This window comes from Opisthocomus hoazin, chromosome 3 (assembly GCF_030867145.1).
Source record: "Opisthocomus hoazin isolate bOpiHoa1 chromosome 3, bOpiHoa1.hap1, whole genome shotgun sequence".
NCBI classification, from domain to species: domain Eukaryota; kingdom Metazoa; phylum Chordata; class Aves; order Opisthocomiformes; family Opisthocomidae; genus Opisthocomus; species Opisthocomus hoazin.
In genome coordinates this window covers 81302248-81315914 of record NC_134416.1, presented here as the reverse complement: position 1 = coordinate 81315914, position 13667 = coordinate 81302248, and the positions used below count along the sequence as shown (strand labels likewise).

The following is a 13667-nucleotide window of genomic DNA, read 5'->3' as shown; positions in this document are numbered from 1 at the left end:
CTGAAGGGTGGGTGTCAGGAGGATGGGGCCAGACTCTTTTCAGTGGTGCCCAGAGACAGGACAAGGGGCAACGGGCACAAACTGAAGCACAGGAAGTTCCGTCTGAACATGAGGAAGAACTTCTTCCCTCTGAGGGTGACGGAGCACTGGAACAGGCTGCCCAGGGAGGTTGTAGAGTCTCCTTCTCTGGAGACATTCAGAACCCGCCTGAATGAGGTCCTGTGCAGCCTGCTCTAGGTGACCCTGCTTCGGCAGGGGCGTTGGACCAGATGGTCCCCAGAGGTCCCTTCCAGCCCCCGCCATTCTGTGACACTGTGAAACGCATCCCTTGCCCAGTCCAGGGCAGGAGGAAGAAGAGGTGTCCCGCCACAGGCCATGGGCAGGCGCTGAGCTAACGGGGAGGGACCCGGCTCCCCGCCCACAGGGCACTGGCACCCGCAGCCCCTGCCGCCCGCCAGCCGGGGCAGACTAGAATTGCCCAGGGGGTTCTTTGTTCGGGGTCCCTCTTCAGAGGCCCCCAGCTCGAGCTGTAGCGCTGTTAAGAAAAAGCACATTCCTGACGAAATCTGTCTTTCGGGTTGTGCGGAAAGCTGGAATCGAGCCCTGCTGTGGTGGGTGGCACGCGTGACTCCCACCACAGGCTGCCCACCGGGCAGGCTTTCCGTGGGCCACAGTGGCCCATCGCCGCGGAAAGGAGGTGAACAGCACGGTGAGGTGCAGCCGCCGAGGGACTCGGCTCCTGTTTGTTTACCCCCCGGCCTTTTATCTGGGATTGCCAATTTAGCGTTTCAGAGGAAATCTCAATATTTTCTTTTTTTAAATTTTTTAATTTTCAGCCGTTGCGTGCAGTAGACATCCGAGATGGCAGCAGCCCAGCAAATTAAAAAGAAGGAGACCATTTGGGATAATTAGGTCGAGCAGTTTCTGATGGAGCAATTAGTGAAGTGAAAGAAAACAGAGCATAATGTTTCTTTACCACTGCTACCAAGGAGAGTGCTTTGGGCTGTTTTTTTCTTTTCTTCTGGAGCTGAGTTTCAGCACAGCTAACGTTTGTGTTTACTGAAGAGCTGCCTAACAGGATCCCTGCTTTAACATAGTTTACTTACACCTGCAAAACGGCATTTTCTGCACTTGGAGTCACGTCAGTAAGTGTCCTGTCCACCTTCAATGGCATAATTCCTTAGACTGATTTTTTTTTCCTTGTCTGCCGCTTCATTTTCCCATTAATGGGGATTTATTTACATTTTGGTTTTGCTCACTAGAAGCTGAGAAAGCAGTGTAGCTGGAGGTGGGTTGCTGGGTGTTGGTTTTTTAATTTTATTTAGGGGGTGGGCACTTTGGGGATTGGGTTTGGTTGCTTTACAAATAAAGACCTGCAAACAGACAGGTACTGTCTTTGTTTTTGTTGGTGGGTGAGAAGGAAAGCAAACCAAAGGCTTAAGTGTTTCCTGCTGTCTTCTGCGCCTCTTGCTGCTCTTTGTGTCCTTGGAAATAGTTTGCTGCATGAAGATGCATGATCCCCTCTATTAGAACACTTTACGTAAAAACTTGAATGCTGCTTAAAGACTGAAACCAAGGTGTTCCCTTGTTGCATCTGATCCTCTAGAAGCTGTGTGTACTATATCCCCCAGAATGAGCAAGCCTGGTCTTCTGTCTCCAAGCTGAAATGCAGCACATTGCTCAAGTTTCAGGTGGGCTCGATTCGTTAGTTGCCTGAGAAAGGGATGCTTTTACTATAGTTCATTCTCTGTTACTGCAGGATGGTAATACCCCATGCCACTGAAACGACCAGAGAAGTCAGTCACCTCGAAGACCACAGTTCCTCCAACATCTCAGATTCCGGGTCTCGGTGACCTTGCAAAAGCTCCCCATGAAGTGTCCTCTGGGTGCCGCAGGAAGTGGATCAAGGAGACTGATTCAGCTTACGTCAGGCTGGCAAAGCAAGGAGGCCAACCTGGTGAGCATCTGTCTCACTTGTTTTTCCTTTTTTTTTCTTGGACTTTGCTTGAGTGTGATGGTAGAAAGTGCTTGTAGATACTACAGAAGAATCCTCTGGATTTTTGAAATTAATCTATAGAAGAAATCAGTGACTGAAAATATGACCATAAGAGGTCACTTTGTCAAGACTTCCTTGCAGCCATTTATGTATAGGTGCCTTTTAGCAAAATGTGTAGTTTTGTACTATATCTGATCTAAGTAGATGGTGATGGTTTAGCTGCATTTGAGTGAGGGCTTTGCAATTTATGCTTGGGCTATTTAAGTAGCGGTCTGGTGAAAATGATGTCACAAAAAAGCATCATCAGAAAACTTGGAGAGGTTTATAAAGTGTTTTTTTGTGATGACATTCAGTTTGTTACAGTGCTGTACATATTCTGTTCTTGTACCAAGGTGCTCAATGGTTTTGTTATTTCCTTTATTAAAGAAGGAAGCTTGAGGAACTTGAGCAGATGCCTTGCACGCACGCTTAGAGCAGGGTGACAAATCCAGAAATAGGAATTAACAGACTGGTAGAAACATGTCAAAGCATTTAGAGCAAGATAAAAAAGGTACAAGCGGAACGCAGTGCTGCAAGGTTCTGACTGTCCATTTTATCAAGGGAGACAAATGCTCCTCACTGAAAAAAAGCAAGCATTTCTTCCTGATAAAACAGCAACCTGGGAACAAAGGTAATTCTTCTGCAATCAGACAAGAGGTCAGAAAAGCAGTGGCTTTTGTCTTTTTCTCTCAAGACCTACTGAAGCACTACACTCCTGCGGCCACGAAGTCCTCTCCACCAGCATATGTTCTGCCTGACTGGTACTCGCACTGCTCCAATCCCCCAGCGACCAATGAGCCACGGTAAGCCTGCTGAGACCCTGCATAACTTCTTGGGCTCTCTCTTCACCTGTTGGTGTTTCAGAATACTTCTATACTAAGGTGCAAGATACTGTGTCAAATTTGTTGCACAAACAAGTGTTAAATCTTTGCCTGCAGGAGCTATGTTTCCTCTCTACCAGATTATATGGTTCACAGAGAGTTTAAGGCTGATGACCATCGTGGTAACAGTTATGAGACAAGCAGAGGACCTTTTGATTTTGATATGAAAAGCATTTGGCAGCGGGATGCCGAGGACAAAGAAAATGCAGAGAAAAAGAAGGTATGATGGAGAGGCACTCTGGGACGATGCTTTGGTTGTAGAGCTTGTGAAGACACTTCTAGCTGGGTTTGTGGGTTCTTACAGAATGGAAGCTGTAGTCCACGCAAGTTTCTGTATTCCAGAAGCAATTTTTATGTTGCAGTTAGGGAATGAGAAGAAAGATGTGTTTCTCTTCAGTGCTGCAGGTATAGCATACGTAATGGAAATTCAGTTTCCGACCACATTATATGGTGCGCGTACACAAGTGTGAAAGCCTGGAGTTAGTTTCTATATTCTTATGTTTTATTTATTGGTGCGTGTACACAAGTGTGAAAGCCTGGAGTTAGTTTCTATATTCTTATGTTTTATTTCCTCTGCAATTCACAATTGGTGAACAGAATTCTTGTTTAGCGATCTTGGGGGAAGAGGAAAGAAGCAGCAGGAAGGAACAGAAGACTGTTCGGAAAAAGAGGTTGGTTTTAGTGTAAAATGCAAGAGAGTCCCCAAAGATATCACACTAGCTGTCTTTGAACAGAAGATGTAGGCAGAACAGAGTAAGTACAGCACAGGCTACGCCCAGAACAAACCTATCTGTAATCATTTTGGTGTTCTGTCCTGGAAACCTCTCTCCTGTCTTCCTGCTTTCATCCTCCCTGTCTCTGCCCATTTTAGATACTGAAGCCTTATGTTTTTTTAATATCCTCCATAACCTTGGCTGCCTCATTTACCATAGGTCTTTGGAGTATACATGAAAGGCATCTGATGTACTTGAACACCAGTACCTCTGTTCTTGAACAGAGGGGCAGATGCTGGATGTTTTAGGAAAAAAAAGTACTTAACTTTTGCTGAGATTAGTAAGTAGTGCAAATTCAGAATGATGGCTTGTGTAAATGGGAGTACCTCATTTCTGAATAGGCTTGGGAATCTTTGCTTCATCTGTAGAAACAGGCAAACAAGCAACATATGCTTAAACTATAATTTGACTGATGCTTGTAGGTGAAGCTTTTTTTCAATCAGAGATTTAAGGCACTGAAAATAGAAATGTAGCCTGCCACAGAGCCTCTTAAAGGATCGAACTAGGAGGGAGATGGTGTGCTGTCCCTTGCTCCCTTACTTAAGAACCAATTATCTTCAGTTCTCCAAGAGTAAAATTTAACTCTGATAACAGTAAGTGTAATTCAAGTCTGTGTGGTGACTGCTGAAGTGAGACTGAGGTCCATTTCTGTTTGGGTGGATTTTGATCAAGACCCAGTTTCATGTGAATGAAAGTTCCCATGTGTTTTAATTATCACCAAATACAAAGTGAATATATGTTACATATTCAGCTCTGATCCCAAATCTGCCGAGGCCCTGATATATAATTTACACTGCTCTTCTTAAAGCTGAAGTTGAGTTTTGGCTAAGGTACTAAATCTGCCAAATCTTTTTCTTTAAGATTAGGTGCCTGAGAACGCAGATCCTGTGTCTCTAGCTTTATCTCTGCCTCTACACTACTCTTTCTGAAATGGTTGTCCTTCACCATACCTTTCTTGTATCCTGGAAGGCATCTCATATATCTTGAAATATCACATGGCATTTCTTTCACAGCTGTCATCTCTTCTTAGAGACGGTTTCTATCCTGTGCTTTAAGTGTACCTTCCTGAAGAGTCTTAGAGTGAGACAAAGGAACTAGCCCTACCAAACAGTCTCGATTTTAGTTTTCTCACTGTACATCTTGTATGTTGAAATGTAAGAGGTGTATTCCAAAAAAAACCACAAGCAAATTTCTAAGGAATTTTCAATTTATTTGTTTGACTACATGATGATACTGCTGCAGCAAACTACGTCAAGTATTGAGGCTGAACATATTGAAAATATTTTTCAGTCCAATCTGACTAAGCAGTTGTTCAGAAGAGAGATATGTGATGCAATCGTGGAGATAAATCCCAAAGGGCTCCCTTAGGGACAAGTGCAAAAACATTTTAGTCTCTAAGGGTATCTGTTCTACTCAGTTTGAAAAACATTGTTCCCAACTGGGTCCTTGCTCTGGAGCTTTAAACCTTTATGCCACTTTGTTCTGAAGTATTAGAATCTCCACTGTTCCTCATATTATGGTTGTCACTGCATAGAGAAGGCCTGGAGATCAGGGGGGCTATTACATGGTCCTCTATGTCTCGGGATGCATCCTGTAGTTCCTCCCTAATGCCTTAATCACATGCATAATTCTCATTTTTTGGGAATTTTGCAAAGCAGCGAAGTCGTGTTAGTACATGAAGGATTTACACTTTGTGCTCACAACAAAGTGATGGACTACTAGCCCAGGTGGAAACATTCTTTTGCCTACGCATCCTGTGGACCATCTGGGTTGGGTTTAAAATGCTGTGATTTTAGGAAGGATGCAGGCCTGTATGTGGGTGGGACATCAGCTGGAGGTGGTATCAGGGTTATCATCGGTATTAGGCAATCTTCCTGTGGCACTTGTAAGATTACTGCTTTGTGTCTGAAGTCATCTCTTTCAGGCCCTTGCCTGAAATGTATGGGTATATATGCATACATATGTATGTATGTATGTGCTGTAGCAAAACGATTTCTCATCTGAGGTCAGAATTTTGTCTCAGAGGGAGATTTTAAATGTAATCTAGAATTTTTCCCTTGGTCACAGGGGAGCCAGGCCTTCATCCGGGGGCTTTTAGCTTTCTGTGCTGGCACCAGGTATCCATTGTTCTTCATGTACCATCCAGGCACCATACATAGCACATTTCATGTTTCTTGAATCTGAGACTAATAAATGCTTATGCATAATAAATTTATGGGGTAATTTTTAGAGTATGTCATTGCCATCTCTTCAAAAAGGGAGAGAACGCTTGAAACTGAGAATATGTAGAAAATGTCCTACATAGCTTGCTTTATTTGGGAAACTTGATGGCTGTTATATAGAGGCTTGTCAACGTGAAAATGCCTCCTCAGCTTTGTAACTGAGGGTGTTATAGCCGTTGGGGTGTAGTGGGACAAAGGTCTGCTTTTAACGCTGAATTTGCCCAGCAAAGTAAAAAATAGCACCTGATGGGATTGCAGGTGCCCTCTGAAACCAAATTCCAATCTGTTCCCTTGCTCCTTTTGTCACTCATTAGCTGATTCAAACAGTAGGGAATGTTTTGATACCTGCAAGTTATGCTAGCCTGTCTCATTTAATACCAGGAAAAGAAAGACAACATTTAAAATGATGTGCGAGACTTGCTAGCAGCCTTTGAGTCTTGTCTCGTTGTCTTTCCTTTCCCCTTTTTTTCCTTGACTTAGTTTTGACAGTTGGGCCTTTGTCTATCTCTAGACAAAATCTCTTTAGGCTTCCCCTCTCCCTATGTCCTTTAATTAACTCTAATTACTAGTCTTCCTTTTCTAATGCTTCTCGTCAATGCCAAGAGTGGTCTCATCTCTTTCCATCTACTATTTGTGTATCCTGCCTATCGAATCAAGTTGTGCTTCTGTGATGCCCTGTGTGCCATCGTGCCTTCAAAATGTGCCAAAAATTACCTGAGATTGATGGTTTCTACTTGTCTAATTAAATTGGCTTTGTCAGTTGAGACTGCATGTAGCTCTGTCCTGGATCTGAAACTTCCATGGTATGTCAGATCTGAACTGGGGCAGTTTAATGGTAGATAGAAAGCAGCACTATTATTTTTTGCACAACAGGATAGCATTATTGAAATGTAAAGCACAAGTAGGCTGCTACAGGAGAGAGTAGTGTTAATGGATTTGAAAAGCAGTTCCTAGCAGCTAATGCATTTTTTAACCTCCAGGTTGGACAACAGATCCCCTCTTCATCTGACAGCCCTGCCTCCAGCATCACTGTATGCTCTTGCTAGTATCACCTCTTCTTCTTTGACAAGTGTCCCAGTTTTTCATCTCTTTAAGCTTCAACATCACATCAGTCGGGCTGAAATCTAGTAGCCCATCCATTTTTCTGCTTTTTTTTTTCTGACTTTTTTTTTTTCTGAGTTTTTCTGACTCCACTGAAGTCTATAGGGATTTCAGCACTGACTTAACATGTTGGTTTGCACTGACATCCTGTTTCAGAATCAGTAGAACCATCTGTCCTAGGCTTCACTTTCTCCCAGGTCATTCAGATCTGCTTCTCTTAGTGGCTTATTAATTAGTTCACTGATTAGATGTTTTCAAATGCTGTTATACTTTTCCTGCTTTTTCCATAGTAAATGTGCATGGGCTCCTTGAGAAGTCTGTGGTGTGTTTACATCTATTTTGGAATTTTCTCCTCATGGATATTTTCATGGGAGTTGTTTTGTAGTGTCTGCAATCCAAGTGCATCTGTTGCTGACGCATCTAATTTTTGCACTCTGTTCATAATTGTTTGCTCTCTTACCTGTATTGCAGTAGGTATCTCCACATAGGTGAAAAGTATCTTTACTTTTAAATTTATAGATCAATACATCTCACTTCTAGTTACCCTGTCCTAATTTTTTTTAAATGACCTGCAAGTAGTATCTTTTATCGTATAGGGCGTTCTCCTGTGTTGCATGTTTAAAAGAGAAATTGGTCAAATAATATGTAGGTTCTAATTAAAAGGATGTATTAGTGCAACACAAAACCTTTTTTAATAAGCTTTGAAAATTTTGTGCTGCTCTCAGGACTTTTTTTTCCTCTCTTTTTTCATGCAATGATGGAAGCCATAAATAGTCTATAAAGACGTTTTGTTTTTTAATTTAACCTCAGAATTTCTTAGCAGCTAGTAGTCAAAAATATCTGGGAATTGTTGGGAATATTTAATTTAATGCTTTTATTTGAGAGGGAAGTAAGTTGACCCTTTAGCAGCTGTTGATTTTAATTGAAGTTAAAATAAACAGCTTTGATACGTGTTGCTGTTTCTCCACTACTATTTAGTTTTCCAACTTTCAGTTCTACAGTTTGTGATGTCATTGCACTGGCTTTCTAGGTGTCATCTTATCTGTCTGTCTTTCAGTCAGTACTAAGTTTCTTTACCTGTCATTAACAAGTGAAAGATGAGAAAATTAAAATACACTTTTCTGTTGTTGGTTTCCCCCAATGTATCTCTATTTGTTCACATTTCAAACCTTTATTTAATGTACCACAACTGTTTTCTTATTATATGGGATGTTTTATGCTTTTTATACCAAAAAAAAGCAGGAATTAAACTGGAAATGAATTTCTGTTCCCACTGACTTTAATAAGACTGGGATGTCTTCATACACTGCATACAGGGAAATGAGCCAAGATGAAAGGCTGCAACAGGTAGGTTTGAATTAGAAGCTTAACCGGATAGAAGTGTACTGTGAGGGAAAAGCCTGTGGAGAGCACATTTTGCATTATTGACATAATGAACAAACAGCTGATCTCATCTAGAATAACTAGCTAAGGTGATGCTTTATCTTTTGCTGTTCCTTTATACTCCTCTACTCTTACTTATGAAAATAATACAGATAAGATAGTAAAATTTGAAGACATTTAGGGCCTTTAATATAACCTTCACTTTTGAAGGTTGTATTACTATATAGTCTTTTTGGTTGTTTTCGTAACTCCTTTTATTAATTAACATTTCTCAAACACAGGTAAAGCTCCCAGCTATAAACCCTAAATATCCAAGCAGAATGCCGAATGTTTCTACAAACAAGGACTTTAGTGGGAAAAATAAGCTTTCCTTCCCACCTGTGTAAGTAGTATGCTTACGAAATTCGCTAAACTCCTAAGCCTGCAGCTGTTCATGCATGCAATTAATATTACTCCTGGTGAAATTGCAGATATTAATGGATGTATGTATGGATTTGTGGATCCTCACTGCTACTAAACTTGCTATCATGTCTGATACTAAAATAATTTTACCAACAACTAAAATAATAGCACTTTATCTCATACAGGAAAGCTATTCAATATAACTTTGCTTTAGGAAAACTAAGACATACAGCATGTAGCACACCTTTATTGTATTCTAAATTGTCTGGTTTTTTTCTCAATACCAGTGAACAGATGCAAGCTATGAGGTACATTGTTGGTTCTTTAAGCATAACTTACAGAGACACGAGTAGGACTACTGTTTTAAGAAAACACATAAACTGTAGCCTATATAAGGTCAGGCACAGCAAAAATACCGTAATGAACACCTGGAAGATAATAGTCTTTTAAGCAAATTATTATATCACCTATGATGTGATGTAATCACATCGTCAGCTGCATGCACAACTGAATTGTTTCTGTGTACTTTGTCTTGAAAATTTGTTACACAGTCACCAGTAATCCCAGTATGTTTTAGAAATATGTTAATGATGTAAAATACGTGCTCAAACTGTCTAATGAACTTATGAGTAAATCTGTGACAAAATTTCACCTTCGTGCAGCACAGAATGAGTATTGTCAGCCTTTTTTACGTACACATTCTTTGTGTGATTTCCCTCTTTCGTCTCTAAGACCAGAACTGTGTAAGTATTGTACATCTGAAGTTCCAATAAAATGGATGGCGCTTCTTATGTGAAATTACACATTACTGAATCAGGCATAGTTGTGCGCTTTGGGGTTGTTTTAATTTTTTTTTTTTCCCTTCGATGATTACATGTAGAATATATGTTTAGTTACTTCCAAATAAATTGTGCTATAAGGCTATTGCCCTTTCTGTGCAAAATGAAATTTTCCTACCTAATCCCCATTTTTGTTTACTTATGCTCTTGTTTTCCTTAATACATTTGGACTTACAGGCCTGCTCAGAGAAAAAGCGAAGCAGTAGACTTTAGCAAATTAATTAGCAATGGTTATGGGACTGACTGGTTTCAGCAGCGTACTGCACGGGGAAAAAAGATTCAAGAAACATCAGAAAATACTGAGCAGTCCAAAGGTAAAATTATTGAAAGCTGTTTCTTTTAAAGTGAGTTGGGATCTCAAGGTAACAGCAGATGGTGGCCTGAAAAATTTGTGTGACTCTCTTTGGATATGGTGAGACTTTCTGAATTACTATGCTTAGCTTACAATACCTTATGACCAGCTACAGAAAAGAGTGCTCCGGTTTGTAGTCAGCGAAGGCGGGGGCTTTCATGGATTTTTTCATCTTTACAGTTGCAGAAGTATGCTCTGCTCTGATCCAAGGGCTTCTCTGTGATGTGTTTTTGTAAAATGCTGCAGAGACACAGCCATCCTCCTGCCTAAATGTAAACAGATGGTAAAATATTTGTTGCCAATTTGTTGTGAATAGTCTTTTGCCCCTAGTATTTTTCTGAGAACTTCTGTGATAAATGACATCTATAGTAATTTTTAAGAAATAGATCACTGTTCATAAAAATTTGTCAAAATAAATATACGCACATCATTGAATACAGTAGAGTTGCAACAGTTTTATTAGAGAGGAAAAAAATTATCCAATGTTTACTTATGATTTCAAACCTTACTTTGTGATGCACAACGGTAATAGCTATGAAATGCATCACTTGAAAACACTTATATGTAAAGGCTGAAGGGTGGAAGATTCCCCTTAATTCAAAGACCTTTCGCTTAGGCTTTTTACAGTGGCTTGGTAATCACGGGGGGTATATCCATTTTCTACAGCAACCTTTTAAAATGCTGTTGAACTTACACATTACTAGCTCCAGATTTTTTTTTTAATTGTATCACTGAATGCTCGTGATACACTGGGGATTGCCATGACTCCCTTGAGCTTGATATGTCAATGTGTGGAAGTCTTAGAGGTTCATTAATTTAGTTTGTGTGACACTTTAGCACTTCCTGAATTCATCTTTGTGTCTTCCGTTACTATATCTACAGTAACTTTTTTTGTGTGTTTGTGTGCAGAACCTCTTCCTCCAGGTGAGTATCAGAAGAAAACAGGCAAACAGAAAACTAGAAGTTGTGTGTTATTGTTCAGAAGAAAAACTGCTGTAAAACTGAAGGATGAAGCCAGAACTCAGTCTGGACCTGGAAGAGGGTGCACAGCCTGAGAAGCCGCTCTTCAAAGTCAACTTAAGTATCCAAACTCTGATCATGCAGAGGATGCTGACTTGGGAGATGCTATAACCTAACAGTTCAACCATGGAGCCTAAAAGTGCCCTTCTCTAGCATGAAAGAAAACCTTGAATATTCTGCTTCTGACTTCAGATTCCATTTAACTTCCCTGTGCACTGACATTTTTCTTTTTCATTACTGTGAGTAAAATGAAAGGATTTAGGATTTTCGAAACGTCAAATTCATTCCTTTGGTGATAGCTGATTTTTTAATGTGAAATGTGCCTCTAATGGGACATTTGGGATATAAAGAAAGCCTCAGATTTAAATTTTAAGAGTAATGATGATATTGGTTTGGTCATACCACTTAGGCATAGAGAACAAGATGATGGGTATACTCTAAAGGCTGCTGAAAAGTCAATATGCTGCATAGTTTGATATATAGATTCATCTTATTTTTGAGATGCTTTTCTTTCACAAATTCTTAGATACTATGACACCTGCTTTGCTTGTATTACCCTCCTTTGTCAATAATAGCTATTCCAATTGAGACCGATTCTCTATCTCAATGTAGAAGGAGATTTTTTTAATGCTTTCAACAGCATGGTTTCATCCAGACATGCACCTTGATTCACTTTTGACCTTGTCCTTTTCATTATTTCCAGTATGCACTGAAGGTAGTGCTTGTATTTGCTTCCTGCTTCGCTACTTTGGTCTGCTCATCGAAAGCAGCTGGCAGCACGAGCACCTTGCAGCTCCCTTTTGAGGTGGAGCTTGCTCTGTGACCTCTTACACAGGTTAAGTCCGAGACACATCAACCAGGAGATATAACCCATTCCATGTGTAAATCTATAATCCATTTGTATTGGGTTATAGATTTGCATCATACTGCAAACTTTGTAGACAGCTTGTCTGTCTTGTTAGTTAAAATTTAAATGTACTGCAATTTGCACACATGTTGACGTGAAAGAAACTGAAAGTTTTAGTTGAACTTTTTATTCTTATGGTTGAAGCTATCTTAAGAACTTTAATCTTTTTTTTTATTGCAGATTCAGAGCCATCACAGTCTGAATCAGCACTTGCAAGCAATGAGTCGAAATCACCGTTTCAGGGATGTAATGAATAACTCAAAAGGCTACTGGTGAAAGTAAAGCCTTATATGTCTTGTATAGTCCACAATTTACATGCTTGTTAGAAAGAGAAACTGAAAGTTTTAGTTGAACTTTTTATTCTTACGGTTGAAGCTATCTTAAGAACTTTAATCTTGTTTTTTATTGCAGATTCAGAGCCATCACAGTCTGAATCAGCACCTGCAAGCAATGAGTTGAAACCACCGTTTCAGGGATGTAATCAATAACTCAAAAGGCTACTGGTGAAAGTAAAGCCTTATATGGCTTATATAGTCCACAATTTACATGTTGGTTAGGTTACTTTTTATAGCTGAACTCATCCCTGACTGAGAAATTAGTGTGGTTTATAATATGGATGATCTTCATTGTGCTTGATTACAGCAAATTTTAAAGAACAGCTGTCAGTGTGTATTCCTAGATTTTTCTTAACATAACAAATAAAATAAAGCAAAACAGAAGTTCTCTGCTACACCAGACTAGTGCTCCTTTGCTGTTGTCAAACAGGGCTACCTATACCTAATATTGCTGCTGATTTGGCTAGACACGGGCGCGATATTGATGTGTCCAAACCGGCAATTTTCTTTATTTAACTACAGTTACATGACCTATGCTGTAAAGAAAGCTGAAGGGGAATTGTATAGAATAGGATGAAATGTAAATAGAAAGAATTAAACTGGTATGGATACTTGTAGTACAAAACTCAAACCCTAACTGGAAATATGGCTTCTTAGTCCAAAAGCACACTTATTGAGATCAGATATTCAGCTTTCTAGGACAATTCTATTGCTATGCCTGCTGCATTAGAACTCGTTGATCACTCATACTGTTCAGCCACACAATTAAATTAAGACCTGGTGGCATTTCCTGCTGTACTCTTGTTGCATAGAAGATGAATCACTGGGTAACAGTGGTGTGGGCTAAGCTATATATGCTGTCTGCACTTTCAGCAGTTAAATAAAAATTTTTTTTATCCTGAAGTTTTGACTGCAACAAAAACGTTATATGCTAGATCTCTGTTTATTCACACCAGCAAAACAGTTTGTACTTTGAAATACTAATGTATATAAATTATTTTAATATTTTGAAAAAGTTAGATATACTGATATTTTGACATTTACTCTTCTATCTACTTGAATCAGGACATATCCCTGAAATCTTATGAATAATTAAATATTTATTATAAAAACCACTAGAAAGTGGATGCAATTTCAATAAGATACTTTTTGCTGACACTATGAAAACTGAAGTTTTTAATAAGTAAACCAGTAATTTTTAGTTTCCTTTTCAGAGCGCACTCTGCATTGCACACCTTTGAATCCAAGAGCTGAAGATTTTGAAATGTATTAGACGTTAGAATGTTTAGAGGATTTGGCTTAACTGTGATTTTCTTTAGAAATCTGATATGAAAACTGATTGGAAATAGGTAATCCTATTGCTAATCTGAACCCTCAGAATTTTCAGTGAAATTTTGTTGAAGTTTTGCTGTTCATG

The 13667-nt window shown here is 39.6% G+C and overlaps 1 protein-coding gene across 2 annotated transcripts; it reads left to right on the top strand.

Moving 5' to 3' along the window:
• Window positions 1-1026: 1026 nt before the first annotated feature.
• On the top strand, window positions 1027-12985 carry C3H7orf57 (chromosome 3 C7orf57 homolog). Of its 2 annotated transcripts, XM_075415302.1 has the most exons (9): window positions 1027-1145; window positions 1760-1957; window positions 2730-2838; window positions 2974-3136; window positions 8677-8777; window positions 9814-9950; window positions 10898-10912; window positions 12096-12193; window positions 12327-12985. In XM_075415302.1, exons 2-8 carry the CDS (start codon window positions 1774-1776, stop codon window positions 12170-12172), a joined length of 786 nt encoding a protein of 261 aa, XP_075271417.1. In that variant the 5' UTR covers window positions 1027-1145; window positions 1760-1773; the 3' UTR covers window positions 12173-12193; window positions 12327-12985. The 2 variants fall into 2 exon arrangements, with proteins under 2 accessions (XP_075271417.1, XP_075271416.1); XM_075415301.1 differs by having other exon boundaries at window positions 12096-12985.
• The last annotated feature ends 682 nt before the right edge of the window (window positions 12986-13667 follow it).